Source organism: Saimiri boliviensis, chromosome 14 (assembly GCF_048565385.1).
Source record: "Saimiri boliviensis isolate mSaiBol1 chromosome 14, mSaiBol1.pri, whole genome shotgun sequence".
Taxonomy (NCBI): Eukaryota; Metazoa; Chordata; class Mammalia; order Primates; family Cebidae; genus Saimiri; species Saimiri boliviensis.
In genome coordinates, this window is record NC_133462.1 from 38,257,981 (window position 1) to 38,277,339 (window position 19,359).

At 46.8% G+C, this 19,359-nt stretch overlaps 1 protein-coding gene across 2 annotated transcripts in view; it reads right to left on the reverse strand.

The window, feature by feature from the left end:
- HNRNPM (heterogeneous nuclear ribonucleoprotein M) overlaps nt 1–15,001 on the reverse strand; it is a 50,822-nt gene extending 35,821 nt beyond the window's left edge. For both annotated transcript variants that reach the window (XM_010349592.3, XM_003938903.4), the window contains exons 1-2: nt 14,830–15,001; nt 3,031–3,200 (exon numbers count right to left, since the gene is read on the reverse strand). In XM_010349592.3, coding sequence (XP_010347894.2) covers nt 3,031–3,200; nt 14,830–14,942 — 283 coding nt within the window. In that variant the 5' untranslated portion in view covers nt 14,943–15,001. The remainder of the gene's footprint in view (nt 1–3,030; nt 3,201–14,829) is intronic.
- Between the last annotated feature and the right edge of the window lie 4,358 nt (nt 15,002–19,359).

Sequence of the window (19,359 nt, forward strand, 5' to 3'; positions counted from 1 at the left end):
CAACCCTGGCTCTGTTTACTCACTGCAGGTGCAGCTCAGTTCTGCTCTGGTAGCGCTGCCCCATCTGGGTGCTGCCAGCTGCCTGGTGAGGCCAGAAGCAGCCAGGCAAGGAGCTTTCTCTTCCCACACAGGACTTGATGGTCTCAAACAAATGTGGCACAACACTAAGTTTAAAAGCCTAAGATCGCCTTTTGATCACAGAAATCTTTGTATTTCCTACCCAATACTTATGGTCAATAACTTTAAGATGTGTAAGCCTTTACCTGTCAGGATACAAACTGGGGACGTGTAGACTGTCAAGTCACTTTCAAAGGCATGAATGACCAGTTCACTTCCTGTGTGGATTATCAGCAGGAGATTCTAGATGCTGCTAAATGCCAAAATTAGAGCTGGAGAATATGTAGCTGGTATGCAAGATGGGGGAAGAGGATCAAGAGTGAGGGAGGGGCATGTGAGACAATTTCCCCCAGGAGTATCCTTAGTAAAAAAGCTCCCCTCTTGCCCTCTCAAAGCTAGCTTCTTTAGTTCTGAGAAGCTACAATTAGACAGTGCTACAATGACAGAAAATTTCAACAACTCACTCTAGTTCTTGTTCTATTCATTTCCTGAAACAAGGCTAAGATTCATCAGAACTTAAAACGCAAGTGCTTTGATTATGACAGCCCAAATCTCTGTGGTTTGGAATTATTTTGAGACTAATACTTTTAGTGTTGTGAGTGCCTCAATCTGTCAGTTCTTCCTGTGTATTAAGTCTTCAAAAAACTTAAAACTTATTGGCAACAGATTTCAAATAACTATTTCAGATTTAAACTAACCACTTAAACATTTTTTGTACGCCAAAACAGAAATAAAAAATACACTTTTAAAAACACATAATAAAAAGACTATTTCTTAAGGAGTCATGTGTATGGAAACACAGCCAATTTCTTTAGACTTCACATACTGAATATAAGCATTACCATAAAAAGATTACCTTTCTCTTCTGAGTCACTTTACCCATAATCCTATACTGCTAATAATTTAAACAGCAAAGTAATTAATTTAGCCAGTACAGGGGAGCTCTAAACAAGAACATTTTAAGGTTCATTAAAAATAACTGATTTACTGCACACCTGTAATTCTGAATTACACCACCAAAAATACACTGAGAGGGCTGAGCCCAGGCATTCATAGCAGTATGCCAGGGGAATATGAGAACCAGTTTGGAAGTATCCAAATCAACCACCAGGCTGGCTCCACACTTAAGGGTGCAAAATAGTGAATTAAGGTGAACTGCTTCTACATCCAGAAACACCATGGCTGCTGCTGCTACCAGCTTTAAGGTTTCCCAAACCTAATTACTGAATGGTAAAGCAGTAAAAGTGTCACCTACTTTATCCATCATGTCCCAAAACTGGTTCACACACTCCTAAAAATGAAAAAATAATTTGGCCTGCAATCTCTTACAAAATTCTAACAATTGCATTTTCAAAGCCACATTCCTGGTTCTTGGAACTACTATACCTTATTATCAATGGAAATAGCAATTCAGCAGTTCAACCAAATCACGAGAACACAAATTTGGAGTTTATTCCAAAAGCTAATTCGAATGAGGCCCAACTGTACTGTACAGAAATTCTAAGCTTATATTGAAGCAGCAGTCCCAAAAACCAAGAACACTGCATCTGGGATGCAGCATGACACGCCCTTCAGACAAAAAGAAGAAACTTCACTCTTGCCCTAGGAGCATTGGCAGGAATGATTTGGCTGATCAAGGCAGGAACATCAATCGCACACCAAAACGTTTTTCCATCTGTGATATATGGAGAAATACCACGTGGGAGCAGCACGCGTTACTGTACGGAGAGTTTCACAGTGCCTAGTGCTTCTTGCATGTCATGGTCAAAATAAGTGATGGGACAATGATGGCAGTGCCATTCATAATTTCCAAACCCAATGCAGGGAGCACCAGTACACATACCAAAATGGCCTACCCATGGGGCATCTCTGTCACTGAAATGTTAAATCATTTGACAAATCAAGCTCACATCTCTTTTCATAATGAATGCTCCAGAAAACCAATACCTTTCAGTCATGCAAAGACTCCATGAAGGGTAGCATGAGTCTAGGTCAGGATGGGTGGCTGGGGGTGCCTCAAGGCAATATACAAATTGTTCTCTACCACAGTGTTGTCTAAACCAGGGTTAAGCAGCCTCTTTAGTCCTAAATGCCACCAGCAGGGCCAAGAAATCAGGAAAGAAAGGAAGACAACAGCAGCACAGGAGGGAAAGAGGAGAGAGAAAGAGGACACTGCAGTGTGCACGAGGGTGAGGACAAGAGGCAGGCCTCCTCAGGCCTCCTGGTGGCAGCAGAGCTTGGTTGCTTCCCCTGCCTCCCCACTGGAAAGTGTCACCTAGGCTATGACAATGCACATCCTAAGGCACCGCATTACAAAGCAGATACCTTATTTTGAGCTCTACTCTATTTTTTCCCCATAGGGGAAAAAGCCTAACAGTTAAAATAGAAGATAATGTTTTATAGTTTGGAATCTGAGAAGGATAAGGTCCAGCTACCAAATTTTGATCCCAGGAAGACACCCACTAAATTTTAAACAAGTTATCTTCCTGTGAAACTTAAAAAGCTTAAAAAAAAAAAAGAAAGAAAAAGAAAGAAAAAAGAAAGAAAAGAAAAACCTCTCCCACCTTACGTGCAAAATTCAAAAAATTTCAACAGAAAAAGGATCCCCTGAAGCCTAATTCAAGCCGTATTAACCATACTAAGCCAGTAAAATAATCTGTAGGCCAAAGGACCATACAAACCATCCGGTTTGACACACAGGGGCATGACCACAAAAAAAAAAAACAAAAACAACAACAACAAAAAGCAACAACAAAAAAAAACTGGGGTGAGGTAAGGGGGCTTCACTCTTAAGCCTGGAAAGAACATGCTCTACCCAGAGCCACTTCCACTGATCAAAAATAACCAAGGAATTAGCCACAGAAAAGATGACACACCAACCTTCTTACCCTACTCAACCACCAGTACCATTACCTTTTTCTTTAACCAGGTCTTTAAGTGACTGCCACTTCACATCAAAAGGTATGTTTGTAATGAAGGCTCTGTATCTTTTAGTTGGATTGGCATATGGCTCAAAGCGATTGCCTCCTCTTTTTATGTTTTTTTCCTTCCTCTTCTCATTCTGAGCAGGTCGTTCTCCTTCACTAAATTCGAGAAAGGAAAAAAAACGTAGAGTTTATATGTCAGCACAATATGAAAGATAATTATTTCATTTGCCAGGTTTACAATTCCACATAAAGTTACATATGACACAAGACTACTACTGGTCAGATGCGGTGGTTCAGACCTGTAACCCTAGCACTTTGGGAAGCCAAAAAGGGGGGATCGTTTGAGACCAGGAGTTCAAGACTAGCCCAGGCAACACAGCAATACCCTGTCTCTACAAAAACAAAATAAAGCTTAGCCAGGTGTGGTGGCGCACTTGTAGTGCCAGCTAGTAGGGAGGGCGAGGTAGGAGGATCACTTAAACTCAGGAGTTCAAGGCTGCAGTGAACTATGATCACCCTACTGCACTCCAGCCCGGGGCGACAGAGGGAGACCATCTCAAAAAAAGCAAAGACAAGAGTAATGCTGGTTTTGAAATGAAGACATTCAAACTAAAGTGCATCACAGGGCATAAAGTCTTCCCAAGGAAAGGTACACTTTTCTGCGCTTACAAATACTCCTATGGACAGTAACAGAGACAATGGGAGGCCAACTCCCGACCAAGGTGTGTTAATTCCAAGACAGAAACAGGAAAAGTGAAAGATGATTTCCAAGACTTCATGGAATAGAAATATTAGGTAGTGCATATAGGTCCCACCAATTTTAGCTTGGCAAATAAGCATCTTTCACAGTGTTTAGGGGGAAAGGAGCCATAAAATGATGCAGCCGCCATGGGAAACAGGTGGTCACTCAAAATTAAACACAGAATTACTCTATGACCCAGAAAATCCACTGCTAGGTATATATAAAGAATTAGAAGCAGAGACTCATACACGTATGCCAATGCTCACAGAAGCATTATTCATACAAACCTAAAGGAAGAAACAACCCAAGTGTCCACTAATAGACGAATGGAATAAACAAAACACGGAATATCCATGCAATGGGATATTATTCAGCACAAAAAGGAAGGAAATCCTGACACAGGCTACAACATGCACGAACCTTGAGGACACTATGCTCAGTGAAATAAGCCCATCACTAGAGGCCAAATATCATGATTCCACATTAAATACCTATAAGCAGCAAATCCATACACAGAAAGTAGAACAGAGGTTACCAGGACCTAGGGGGAGGTGGAAATGGGAAGTTATTAAACACCGAGCACAGAATTTCATTTGGGATGGGAATAAAAATTATAGGAATGGGTAGAAGTGATTGTTGCAAAACACCATACTTCACTGTACACTTAAGGTTTAAAACGGTCTATTTTATGTATATTTTAACCACTTTTTAAAAATCCAAAAAGGTGGCAAAGAAACTATTGCTATACAACCGTACTGCTTAGAAGATGGGCAACTCAAGTCTGAGCAAACCTGAAAGGTGGAAGACAGCAAGCAAACAATCCCACCTTTGGCAAAGAAGGGTGGCTGCTTTTCCAGCATGGCCTTCCCAGTCATACTCTACCTTTGTGTGTTAGGTGCCACCACAATGTGATACTACCCATCTTTAGGCAGCAGCCATCAGACTTGGAAGCCCGTGCACTGGCTGACAGGGCTCTTGCCTCAGCTGCCAAAGTGCACCCCCTCTGACTACAGGGAGGCACGGATGAGAGCTGACTAGGAATAAGTGAGGAGCCAGAAGCTGCCCGAAGTTTCTCAAGCAACTGAGCCTTGTACTTTCTGCTTCCTGAGCCCTATGTGTCCCGCCAGTGAAAATCCAGTGAATCCCAGACCACAGGCTCTACTACAGAGTTTGTGATCCATGACAAAACTGGGAAAAAAAACCAAAAAGCCAAGACTACGGTATTCATGATTTATAAAAGTATCTTTAACTAAATGGCTAATTTTTATTCTGGGATGTAACTTTCTTTTGTAAAAGAAAGGTAGTGCCTACATACCAGATAGTAGCTGGAGGAGTTTTTAAAAATGTATTTATTTGAGGCTGGGCGCAGTGGCTCCCACCTGTAATCACAGCACTTTTGGAGGCCGAGGAGGGCCGATCACTCAAGGTCAGGAGTTAAGGACCAGCCTGGCCAACATGGTAAAACCCCACCTCTACTAAAAATGCAAAAATTAGCTAGGGGTGGTGGCATATGCCTGTAATCCCAGCTACTCAGGAGGCTGAGGCAGAAGAACTGCTTGAACCCAGGGGACGGAGGCTGCAGTGAAGAGATTGTGCCATTGTACTCTGGCTGGGTGATAGAATGAGACTCCGTCTCAAAAAAAAAAAAAAGTATTTACTTGAGGCCAGGTATGGTGGCTCATGCCTATAATCTCAGCATTCTGGGAGGCCAAGGCTGTTGGATCACGAGGTCAGGAGTCAAGCCAGTAGAATCACTTGGGCCTAGGAGTTTGACACATTAAGACCCTGTTTGGGCCGGGCGCGGTGGCTCAAGCCTGTAATCCCAGCACTTTGGGAGGCCGAGGTGGGTGGATCACGAGGTCGAGAGATCGAGTCCATCCCAGTCAACCTGGTGAAACCCCATCTCTACTAAAAATACAAAAAATTAGCTGGGCATGGTGGTGCGTGCCTGTAATCCCAGCTCCTCAGGAGGCTGAGGCAGGAGAATTGCCTGAACCCACAAGGCGGAGGTTGCGGTGAGCCGAGATGGCGCCATTGCACTCCAGCCTGGGTAACAAGAGCTAAACTCCATCTCAAAAAAAAAAAAAAAAAAAAAGACCCTATTTGTTTGTTTGTTTCTGAGACGGAGTTTCGCTCTTGTTACCCAGGTTGTAGTGCAATGGCACTCGTGATCCACCTGCCTCGGCCTCCCAAAGTGCTGGGATTACAGGCTTGAGCCACCACGCCCGGCCTGTTTGTTTGTTTTTTTAAGATGGGGTTTCACCTTGTTGGTCGGGCTGGTTTTGAACTCCCGACCTCAAGTAATCTACCCGCCTTGGCCTCCTAAGTGCTTGGATTACAGGTGTGAGCCACCACACCCGGCTGTTTTTTTTTGTTTTTTTTTTTTTTCTTTTAAAGACAGGATTTCACCATGTTGGTCAGGCTGGTCTTGAACTCCCAACCTCAGGTGATCCACCCACCTTGGCCTCCAAAGTGTTTGGATTACAGGCGTGAGCCACCACGTCTGGCCTAAAACCCTGTTTATATTTTAAAAAATAATAATTAGCTGAGCGTGGTGTCATGCACCTGCAGTGGGAGGATGGCTCAAGTCCAGGAGTTCAAGGTTACAGTGAGCTATGATTGCACCACTGCACTCCAGCCTGGTAGACAGTGCCCTGTCTCAAAAATAAGTAACAATGTATTTACTTGAAAAAATTTTAAGGCCAGGCGCGGTGGCTCAAGCCTGTAATCCCAGCACTTTGGGAGGCCGAGGAGGGTGGATCACGAGGTCAAGAGTTCTAGACCATCCTGGTCGACATGGTGAAACCCCGTCTCTACTAAAAATACAAAAAGTTAGCTGGGCATGGTGGCACGTGCCTGTAATCCCAGCTACTCAGGAGGCTGAGGCAGGAGAATTGCCTGAACCCAGGAGACGGAGGTTGCGGTGAGCCGAGATAGCGCCATTGCACTCCAGCCTGGGTAACAAGAGCGAAACTCCGTCTCAGAAAAAAAAAAAAGAAAAAAGAAAAAATTTTAAAGTCATTAACTTTTTGTAGTCCCCAAACACAAGAGTGCCAAGTGGTATCCCAGCAAGGGTATCACTGGTGTGAGCTACACCCAACTCAACACAAGGTATAAAACCAAGGAAAGGCTGGGTGTGGTGGCTGAAGTCTGTAATCCCAGAACTTTGGAAGACCGAGGCAAAGGGATCACGAGGTCAGAAGTTTGAGATCAGCCTGGCCAACACAGTGAAACCCCATTTCTACTAAAAACACAAAGAATGGGCCAAGGCAGGTGGATCACGAGGTCAAGAGATCCAGACCATCCTGGTCAACATGGTGAAACCCTGTCTCTACTAAAAATACAAAAAATCAGCTGGGCATGGTGGCATGCGTCTGTAATCCCAGCTACTCAGGAGGCTAAGGCAGGAGAATTGCCTGAACCCAGGAGGCGGAGGTTGCGGTGAGGCGAGATGGCGCCATTGTGCTCCAGCCTGGGTAACAAGAGCGAAACTCCGTCTCAAAAGAAAAAAAAAGAGGCCGGGCGCGGTGGCTCAAGCCTGTAATCCCAGCACTTTGGGAGGCCGAGGCGGGTGGATCAAGAGGTCAAGAGATCGAGACCATCCTGGTCAACACGGTGAAACCCCGTCTCTACTAAAAATACAAAAAATTAGCTGGACATGGTGGTGTGTGCCTGTAATCCCAGCTACTCAGGAGGCTGAGGCAGGAGAATTGCCTGAACCCAGGAGGCGGAGGTTGCGGTGAGCCGAGATCGCGCCATTGCACTCCAGCCTGGGCAACAAGAGCGAAACTCCGTCTCAAAAACAAAAAACAAAAAACAACAAAAAAAAAAAGAGACCAGCCTGGCCAACATGGTAAAACCCCATCTCCACAAAAAAAAAAAAAAAAAATTAGCTGGGCATGGTGGTGCACGCCTGCTGTCCCAGCTATTCAGGAGGCTAAGGCAGGGGAATTACTTGAACCCAGGAGGCGGAGGTTGCAGTGAGCCAAGATTGTGCCACTGCACTCCGGCCTGGAGACAGAGCAAGACTCCATCTCAAAAAAAAAAAAAAAAAAAAACACCAAACTGACAGAGTCCATGACGAGTATTTCCAATCTGTTTTCACAGACTGCTTAAGCCTACCTATAAGCTACAAAACGTGTAATTAACTAATTACAACCAAAGCAGGTAACAAAGTAGCTAACCTATATTCCACAGGTGCATACTATGGCTAGGAATAAACTACCCAATCTAACCACATAAGCTGAGCATTTGGTTTGGGGTTAATCCACATCACATGACTCACCACTGAGAAAACAGCTCTCACCATGCTTAATGGGCACAGCACCTCTGTAAACAAACCCTTCTCTGGCTAATCATTTCCTCTGAGAGGTTTCCTCAGTAAAAGAGGTTAGAACTACCTCTTGTCGTTTCCAGCTTTTTAAAAATTGACCTTTTTGGAAATCTACCACCACCATCTCAATTCCTGACAGACTTGTAGAGAACAACCCTCAAAAAGAAGTATCATTCAAGACTCATATTCAAGCAGACTAGCCATGGTGGCTCATGCCTAGTCCCAGTAGTGTAGTCCCAGTAGTTTGGGAGGCTGAGGTGAGTTGAGTGCCTGAGTCCAGGAGTCTGAGACCAGCCTGGGTAACATGGCAAAACCGTGTCTCTATGGGGAGGGGGGGGAATACAAAAAATTAGCCAGGCACCACTGTGGTCCCAGCTATGCAGGAGGAAGACAGTCTGTTCCCAGGAGGTCAAGGGTACCATGAACCATGACTGCACCATGACACTGCAGCCTGGTAACAGAGAGACTCTATTTTAAAACAAACAAAAAACATATTCAAGTTTAGATCATGTGATAGTATAAGAGTAATGTCCTGAAAAGCTCTTTTTTAAGATACCCAATCCTATTTTCTCACTATCTTCAGGATAAAATTAGGGGAATATTTCTTCTCTAATCCATACATATATATTAAAAAACACTCAGCTTTTTTTTTTTTTTTTTTAACTTTTGGCCAGGTGTGGTGGCTCATGCCTGTAACCCCAACACCGAAGAGGCCAAGGTGGGTTGATCACCTGAGGTCAGGAGTTCAAGACCAGCCTGGCCAACATGGTGAAACCCCATCTCTACTAAAAATACAAAAAATTAGCCGGTCATGGTGGTGGGAACCTGTAATCCAAGCTACTTGGGAGGCTGAGGCAGGAAAACAGCTTGAATCCGGGAGGCAGAGGTCGCAGAGAGCCGAGATCGCGCCATTGCACTCCAGCCTGGGCAACAAGAGTGAAACTCCATCTCAAAAAATAAATAAAATTAAAAGATTGAGTGCCTAATCTACAAAAGACTACCAAATAGTGACTTCCTGCCCTGTCTATGTCTCCATGCAGTTCCCGTGCATAACACTCAATACTTTTGAGTTTCTAAATCAAGGGAAGGGTGTGCAGTTTGAAACGGCAATCTCAATACCCTGAAACTCTGATCACATCTCCTGAGGAAAAAGGACCCCTCTGGCCACATGAGAACCATCACTTATATAAAGTGATTCTTCACAGAAATCCTGCACTCCTCCAATGCATTTAAGGTGTGGAGAGCACTATTCATAGCACTATCCCAGCTCCAAGTCTACCACTTAACTACCCACATGACTCAAGCTCTTTCCACCTCTAATGCTTTACCAGCAAAACCAGCGCAACCTGTATCCATGGTAGCTCACAGGGACACTGTGACAATCCACAAAGAATGGTATAACAAGAAGCAGCTTAACTAGGGGAGCAGTACTGCATGTGGCTAGGACCTACAGTCACCTCGGAGGTTACTACCTACACACCTATAGCTTTAAAAGAGACTCTTGGCACACAGTAACTGAGGCAATGATATATTTTTCTACCAATAATTTTATTGAGAAGGGTAGAAAGGGGGATTGATTCACTCCTAGCATTCTACTGTTCAGGCTTTAAAACAAGCCAACCAGAGCATAGGCTCAGAAAACCTAGGGACAATTCAGCTTTTAACCCTATGACTGCAAAATATGGTAACGGGAAGCCCACTGGAGAACCGCCCCTCCCAAAAAAACAAGCAAGCTAATCTCTGCAAACTAGCATGTCTTTCCCTAATCAGAATAAAATCAAAGGTCAGAGGGAAAGCAAAGCCCTGGCAGCATGCGTTCAAATAATCCAAAACCCTGTCTTCCAATCTTGAGCTCACTATCTGATGTGCCTCCAAAATCCTTTTTACCAAATATACAATCACTATTTTAAAGCACAGCAAACACTCGGATGTATTGTATAGAGCAGGCGTCCCCAAACTTTTTACACAGGGGGCGAGTTCACTGTCCCTCAGACCGCTGGAGGGCCGCCACATACTGTGCTCCTCTCACTGACCACCAATGAAAGAGGTGCCCATTCCTGAAGTGCGGTGGGGGGCTGGATAAACGGCCTCAGGGGGCCGCATAAGTAGTTTGGGGACGCCTGGTATAGAGAATCTGATTAAGTAAAACAATTCAAATGACTGTTTACTGAGTGGTTACCAAGGTAGTATTACGAAAGCAGCAAGCTGCCTTGGAGTCAAGATGGCTTCCCCTGGAGTCTTTAGGTCAAGTGTCTGAACCTGGGTTTGCTTAATTGTGTAAAACCAAAGTTTTCTTTCTTTTTTTTTTTTTTTTTTTTTTTTTTGAGACAGAATCTGGCTCTGTCACCAGGCGCCAAGCTGGACTGCAGTGGTGCTATCTTGGCTGACTGCAACCTCTGACTCCCAGGTTCAAGCAGTTCTCCTGTCTCAGCCTCCCGAGTAGCTGGGACTACAGGTGCGCACCATAACGCCCAGCTAATTTTTGGGTTTTTTAGTAGAAACAGGTTTCACCATGTTAGCCAGAATGGTCTCGATTTCTTGACCTTGTGATATGCCCGCCTCAGCCTCCCAAAGAGCTGGGATTACAGGCGTGAGCCACAGTGCCCAGCCCCAAAGTTTTCTGGATTGTAAAATGTAGTTAACTCTACCAGTACCTCCTCAGGAATATAAATTTTTATTTTTAAAATAACCAATCCATCTGTTGCTGATTTATCCATAAAATTACTCAGGAAGGGGAACAGGTTAAGTCATTGCTTTTATATATGGTACAACATTTAAAAAAAAATTTTTTTAACTTATACATTCCCCTAAAATGAATGTGTTTTCTCCTGACTATACCATAACTCTGAATCTTGACTGTCTTTAAATAGAACAGATTTCTCATCAAAATCAAGCAAATCCTCTTCTCACAACCAGAAGAGGCAAAACAAGATTTCCAACCTGGGGTCCCAGATCAAGCTTACTAGCTCACTGTGTTTCTGTCTACTGCACACTCCACTCCTGGTAGAGACAGAAGTCCAAAGAATCAAGTTTCTATTTTCCTCCTGTCTCTCAAAGGCTTTTAAGATAAAAATCTGAATTCATTGCCCATTATCGGGCCACCAGTGATCCAACCTTAAACACTAGAGCAATTTCAGTGTTTTTTTGTTTGGTAGAGCTAGGGTTTCACCATGTTGCCCAGGATGGTACTGAACTCCTAAACTCAAATAGTCCTCTCGCCTCAGCCTCCCAAAGTGCTGGGATTACAGGTGTGAGCCACTACACCCAGCACAACTTCAGTTCTTAATAAAGCACAGACTCAAATCTCTGGTTTTTAGATACTCTCTTCTCTGCCTCTCCCCAACCATCTTCTTCTTCACCACTTCCACAAGTCTTCCTGTCATGGAGGAACAGGTCCCTTCCCCCAGCAGGTTGGGGGGGGGGGTCACCTCCTCCATTCTCCCTACCAAGCAACTCCACTAACTTCTATCACAGCATAATTACCTTACTATAAATATGTTAGTGGTCTACCCATTCTGGGCATGGGCTTGTAAAGAGCTTTCCTGGTTAAGGCTTGTAATTTAAAAAAACAATAATAAATAAATAGCCGGGCTCGGTGGCTCAAGCCTGTAATCCCAGCACTTTGGGAGGCCGAGGCGGGTGGATCACGAGGTCAAGATATCGAGACCATCCTGGTCAACATGGTGAAACCCCGTCTCTAATAAAAAACACAAAAAATTAGCTGGGCATGGTGGCGCGTGCCTGTAATCCCAGCTACTCAGGAGGCTGAGGCAGGAGAATTGCCTGAACCCAGGAGGCAGAGGCTGCAGTGAGCCAAGATCGTGCCATTGCACTCCAGCCTGGGTAACAAGAGCGAAACTCCGTCTCTAAATAAATAAATAAATAGGCTTGGAATAATAAGAAGTTTTCCACAAGCCCTGTGAAAAATATCCAAGTGATGCCAGCTTCTTATCCTCTATGAAGCCAGTACTAAACTTTGAGATTTTGAAGCTCTTTCCAACAAGGGCTATTTTATTCTAAAACTTTCAGGTTTCAACAGTTCACATCTATTTGTAAAATGATTCAGTCACAAAACCACTATTTGAAAATGGACAGGGGAAAATAGAATATTGAGAAATGCACCCAAGATGCTAATTAACGTACAACTAATTTACCCTCTCATCTAGCAAGGTTCTACCAACACTCCTTCCTGCATACTATAAATAAATTTATCTTCAAGCCCTCCAAATACCACCCTCGGAAATCCTACCGGGCTTCCCTAGATAGACGCTGATTAAAGTCAAAATTAACACATCCCTTCCCAGAGTTTTCAATAATAAAGTGTTGAGGATGGAGGAAGCTTTTCTTTCCATTTCTAAGGGCCAGAAACCATGTTATTTTATTTCTCCCTACCTAAGGAGAGAAAGAATCTGGAATTTTCTCCAGATTTATTATCTAACAATAAAGCTAGCACTTAATGAACCCTCCTAACTTAAGCGCTCAACTACACAGGGCACAGAAGCTCACAGCTGTAATCTCAGCATTTTGGAAGGCGAGGCAGGAGGACTGCTTGAGCCCAGGAGTTTCAGACCAGCCTGGGCAACACAGAGACCCCATCTCTACAAAAAATTTAAAAAATTTTTTAAATTAGCCGGGCATGGTGGTGCTGCGCCTGTTATCCCAGCTACTTGGGAGGCTGAGATAGGAGGATCGCTTGAACCTGGGAGTTCCAGGGTACAGTGACCTGTGATCGAGCCACTGCATCCCATATTGGGTAACAAAGCGAGACCCTGTCTCAAAAAAAATTACATGTGTTCAACCACATTCACTTTTAATCTCCATAAACTAAGTTTCACACATTAAAATATGAGGGAAGGCAAAATCACAAACAGAAAGAAAACGGAGTTAGTGTTTAATAGCTACAGTTTCTGTTTCCGAAGTCGAAAAGCTCTGGAGAGGAGGCCAGGCGCCGTGGCTCACGCCTGTCAGCACTTTCGGAAGCCGAAGCGGGTGGTTAGGAGTTCGAAACCAGCCTGGCCAACATGGTGAAACCCCGTCTCTACTAAAAACACAAAAATGAGCCGGGCGTGGTGGCACATGCCTGTAGTCCCAGCTACTAGGGAGGCTGAGGCAGGAGAATCGCTTGAACTCAGGAGGCAGGAGTGACAGTGAGCCAAGATCTCACCACTGCACTCCAGCCTGGGCAACGGAGACTCAGTCTCCAAAAAAAAAAAAAAAAAAAAAAAAAAAAAGTTCTGGACATGAAATAAGAATTGGTTGGGCCGGGCGCGTTGGCTCAAGCCTGTAATCCCAGCACTTTGGGAGGCCGAGGCGGGTGGATCACCAGGTCAAGAGATCGAGACCATCCTGGTCATCATAGTGAAACCCCGTCTCTACTAAAAATACAAAAAATTAGCTGGGCATGGTGGCGCGTGCCTATAATCCCAGCTACTCAGGAGGCTGAGGCAGGAGAACTGCCTGAACCCAGGAGGCGCAGGTTGTGGTAAGCCGAGATCGTGCCATTGCACTCCAGCCTGGGTAACAAAGGCGAAAACTCCGTCTCAAAAAAGAATTGGTTACAGCAGAGCACTGAGTCAGTGTACTCAATGCCACTGAATTGCACGCTTAAAAATAGTTCAACTGGCAAACTCTTACGTTACGTCTATTTTGCCACAATACAATAAATGTCCGGGAAATCCAATGTGTACCCAGGCTTCCCCTCCCTTCTGGGCCCTCCGGTCTTGCAGCTAAAATCAATCAATCAATCACTCTCTCTCGCTCTCTCTCTCTCGTGGCTGTAATCAGAATAAGTGAGTTTCATGGGGACACAAGTCGACGCTTCCTCCTTGATGGAAACTTTTAAAAGCCAAGAAGTCAAAGAGCCTGAGGAGGTCTCAAAAACCTGATAGAGCCCGCGAGTAAATGAAACCGCCTTATGACAGAACAGCTTCCCCAGAAATACGGGAAGAAGGGGATTCTTTCCCCGACTTCGTGTCTGTCCGCTTCTGAGGGTGAACGCTGAGCAGCAGATCCCTTCTCTCCGCTAATGCCTGCGGCGCACCCGGGGAAGAGGCGCGGGAAGCGGCGAAGGACTTGAGCCGGGGCCAGAGCGTGGGGCGAGGGGCGGTTCCGAGGGAGGCACTTCCCGTCGGGCGGGGAGGAGGGTGGGCGCGCGGGGACTGAGGAGAAGGAGGAGGCGGGACCCTGACCCGGCCTCGCGGCCCTTCCTGAAGCCTCCCCCGCTCGGTTACCGTTGACTCGGGCTGACGGCGCGAGAGGCCTCGGGCGCGCACCCCCTCTCCCCCACGTTACGGATCGGGAAACTGAGATCCTGGGCGGAGAGGAGACTGGGGGTGAAACCCGGTACTCAAGGTCACCCTCCCGGGAAGCGGCCGAACCAGCCTCGGACTCGAGGGCTCTCCGGCTAAAGGGCCCGCGCCATCAATCCCCGTGCGCAGCGGCTGGGCCTGAGGCCTCAGCGACGGGGTCGGTCCCGGCCTGGAGAGACTGAGGGAGCCGAGGTTCGAGGCCCGGAGCAGAGAACGATTCTGGAGGCTCCCCCGGCTCCCCTCTCACGGACATGGCCGCCGCCATCCGGGCAGGCGGTGCGGGAACAGCCGGGGCAGAGGACGCGCCGGAGCTAGGCCGCCAACAGACCTAACGGAGCCGCCGCCGGCGCCCGGCCGCGGAGAGGAAGCCCTACCAGGGGGAAGGGACCGTGGAATACTCACCCCTTAGGGCCCGGAGCCCCGTTGCCGCTCGGCACGCCGGCTGTGCCGCTCTCCTCCTCCATTTTGATCTCCGTCGCCGCCACCTCGGCCGCCGCTTCGACCCCTGCCGCCATTTTCTCCGCGTCTGGGCTTTGTGTGAGCGAGCGGGCTCTGCCGCGTAGCGCCTGCGTGCCCACGTGACCCGACGCGACCAGTAACACCTGCGCGCGCCACTGCCGGCTCCCTTCTTGGCCCCTCCCGCCCCAGCCCACGCCCCCGCCGCGCGCAAGCGCAGACCGGCAGCTGTTGATTCCTTCGTTCACGAGTTACACTTGTGTTAGGCAGCGGCTGGCTGTGCCGGCTGTGCGTCTTCGGAGTCCCATAGAAGACGCATCTCCCCACCCTACAGACACCTAGGCCTACTCACTTTCAGCTTTCTGTAACCAGAGCTGGAGCAGGGGAGGGGAAGCAATGATTCTGTCTAGTGATTCCTGAAAGTTTTAGATCAAGCTTGTCCAACCCGCGGCCCAGCACACATTCGGAAACTTTCTTAAAACATTGTGTCTTTTTTCTTGAATTAATTGCTTAAAAATTTTTTTAAAAAAAATATTGAATTAATTGCATTAAAAATTCTTTTTAATTGTGTCTTTTTGTGTAATTTATTTTTTTGTAACGCAGTTGCGCTGTTCTCCAGCGCGAACTTTGTAGGCAACAACGGAACGGAATGGAATAATCAGAGTATGCTACGTCCACAAATAATGGGAGTATTATCCATAATTCGCATTATAATTAAAACAGTGCGGCCGGGCGCGGTGGCTCAAGCCTGTAATCCCAGCACTTTGGGAGGCCGAGGCGGGTGGATCACAAGGTCAAGAGATCGAGACCATCCTGGTCAACATGGTGAAACCCCGTCTCTACTAAAAATACAAAAAAAAATAGCTGGGCATGGTGGTGCGTGCCTGTAATCCCAGCTACTCAGGAGGCTGAGGCAGGAGAATTGCCTGAACCCAGGAGGCGGAGGTTGCGGTGAGCCGAGATCGCGCCATTGCACTCCAGCCTGGGTAACAAGAGCGAAACTCCGTCTCAAAAAAAAAAAAAAAAAAAACCAGTGCGGCTGGAAGAAACAGAAAACTGTTAAAATTCACTAATAAGGGAGCCAGGCGCGGTGGCTCACGCCTGTAATCCCAACACTTTGGGAGGTCAAGGCGGATGGATTACCTGAGGTCAGGAGTTCCAGACCAGCCTGGCCAACATGGAGAAACCCCGTCTCTACTAAAAATACAAAAATTAGTTGGGTCTGGTGGCAGGCGCCTGTAATCCCAGCTACTCGGGAGGCTGAGGCAGGAGAATCAGTTGAACCCGGGAGGCAGAGGTTGCGGTGAACTGAGACCGCACCATTGCACTCCAGCCTGGTCAACAAGAGCAAAACTGCATCTCAAATAATAACAATAATAATTCAACCTACCTTTGTAAATGATAGCTTACTTAAACCTTGAACTCCTGGGCTAAATCGATTCTCCCCCCTTAGCCTCTCAAGTAGCTGGGATTGCAGGTGTACACCACTTGGCTAATTTTTCTTTTAATTTGGTACAGATAAGGTCTGGCTGTGTTGTCCAGGATGATCTCAAACTCCTGAGCTCAAGGGATCCTATAGCCTTGGCCTCCAAAAGAGCTGAGATTACAAGTGTGAGCCACTGTGCTGGTCCTTAGAGGATTACTAAAGACAGGCTAACACCAAACTAAAACTCTTCTCTATGAAAATATTGGAATGTATTTGCAAAGAAGACAGTTTCCCCGGCCGAGTGCAGTATCTCATGCCTGTAATCCCAGCACTTTGGGAGGCTGAGGCTGGCAGATCACCTGAAGTCAGGAGTTCGAGACCAGCCTGACAAACAGGGAGAAAACCCATCTCTACTAAAAATACAAAATTAGCTGGGTGTGGTGGCACATGCCTGTAATTCCAGCTACTCGGGAGGCTGAGGCAGGAGAATCACTTGAACATGGGAGGTGGAGGTTGCGGTTAGCCAAGATTGTGCCACTGCACTCCAGCCTGGGCAACAAGAACGAAACTCCATCTCAAAAAAAAAAAAAAAAACTTTTCTTCTTTCTCTTTCTCTGTTTCTTTTTGTAGAGAGAGGGTCTCACTATGCTGGCCAGGCTGTTTTCTAACTCCCAGCCTTCAAGAGATCCTCCTGCCTTGGCCTCCCAAAGTGCTGGGATTTCAGGCATGAGCCACCCCACCTGGTCTCTCTCTTCATGGCATGTCCTGAGGCATGTGTACATCATCTGGGGCACCACATGCCAAATCTGGCCTGAGGAAAAATGGGTGCCAGGCTGTGTAGGGAGTTCAGCTGCAGGGGTAAGGAAGGCCCTCGAGGGCCAGTAGAGTGCATGCACACGGGTGTGATGCTCTCTGTCTGCAGACCACTGCTGTATCAGTCAGTCACCCCATGCGTAGGAGGCCCTCCCCATCTCTCTGACCACCTGCCCCTGAATCACACTGCTCCAGCTGCCACGGGGTCATCCCTGCTGCTTTTCCTATAAGCTAAGCAGGGTCCAGTCTCTGGGCCTTTGTATTTTGCTGCTTCCTCCACTCCATGGCCACACAGGCTTCTCCTTGCCCTTCCAGTCCAAACAAAGTTTTTCTTCCTTTGTGGGAGAGCTAAGTACGAGGTAGGACTTCATTTGGGAAAACAGACCTTGAGCAATCAGCCCCTCCACTCTGAGGCTCAGTTTGCTTAACTGCAAATATGGATAATAAGAAATGCACCAGGCTGGGTGCAGTGGCTCTCACATCTGTAATCTCAGCACTTTTTTTTTTTTTTTTGGCAGAGTTTCGCTCTTGTTGCCCAGGCTGGAGTACAATGGCACGATCTCAGCTCACCGCAACCTCCGCTTCCCAGGTTGAAATGATTCTCCTGCCTCAGCCTCCCAAGTACGTGGGATTACAGGCATACACCACCACACCTGTCTAATTTTGTATTCTTAGTAGACACAGGGTTTCACCGTGTTGGTCAGGCTGATCTCAAACTCCCGACCTCAGGTGATCTGCCTGCCTTGGCCTCCCAAAATGCTGGGATTACAGGCATGAGCCACTGTGCCCGGCTAATCCCAGCACTTTGAAAGGTTGAGGAAGGTGGATCATTTAAGGTCAGGAGTTCAATACGAGCCTGGCCAATATGATGAAACCCCGTCTCTACTAAAAATACAAAAATTAGCCGGGCCGGGTGGTGGGCGCCTGTAGTCCCAAGTACTTGGGAGGCTGAGACAGGAGAATTGCTTGAACCTGGGAGGCAGAGGTTGCAGTGAACAGAGATGGCCCCGTTGCACTCCAGCCTGAGTGACAGAGCAAGACTCTGTCTCAAAAACAAACAAACAAAAAGAAATAAAGAAATGCACTCGAACTCACCTTTCAGGGCTGTCCTGAGCTTTAAAAGCAGACAGATACCAAGAGCCTTTAAATGTAAAAGAATCAGCAGGCAGAAAGCACTTAAGAACCAGGCACTGTTGCTGGGCGTGGTGGTTCACGCCTGTAATCCCAGCACTCTGGGAGGCCAAGGCGGGTGGATCACCTGAAGTCAGGAGTTCAAGAATAACCTGGCCAACATGTCGAAACCCCAACTCTACTGAAAATACAAAAAAATTAGCTGGGCATGGTGGCGTGCACCTGTAGACCTAGTTACTCAGAAGGCTGAGGCACCAGAATTGCTTGTACTCGGGAGGTGGAGGTTGCAGTGAGCCCAAATCATGCCACTGCACTCCAGCCTGGGCAACAGAGGGAGACTCTGTCGTGGAAAAAGAAAAAGAAAAAAAAGTAGGTGCTGTTATTAGAATAATGCATTCTGGCTAGGTGTGGTGGCTGATGCCTGTAATCCCAGTACTTTGTGGGGTCCCCAGATGGGTGGATCACCTGAGGTCAGGAGTTCGAGACCAGCCTGGCTAACATGGCAAGACCCCCATCTCTACTAAAAATACAAAACTTAGCTGGATGTGGTAGCATGTGCCTGTGGTCCCAGACACTTGGGAGGCTGAGGCAGGAGAGAATTGCTTGAACCTGGGAGGCAGAGGTTGCACTGAATCAAGATCACACCACTGCACTCGAGCCTGGGTGATGGGGTGTGACTGTGTCTCCAAAAAAAAAAAAAAAAAAAAATGCATTCTGCATCTTTCCTGAGTCTTCCTCCAAAAGGAGTCCTGGGGTAACCCCAACTCTACTTCCTACAGCTCTGGGACCTTAGATTAAGGCTTCCCTGCTCTGGGCCTCAGTCTTCTCACCTGAAAAATAGAGGTAATAACCACTTCTTCCCTAACAAGTGAGAGTCAGAGGAGGGAAAGACTCAGAACTATGCCTCATCTATAATGACCCTGAGTCAGTGTGGATATTGTCACCATTTTTTTTTAATTGTTTGCTTTAGAGACAGTCTTGCTCTGTCACCCAGGCTGGAGAGCAGAGGTACGATCATAGCTTACTGCAGCCTGGAACTCCCGAATTCAAGGGATCCTCCCACCTCGGCCTCCTGAGTAGCTGTGATCACAGGTGCATGCCACCAT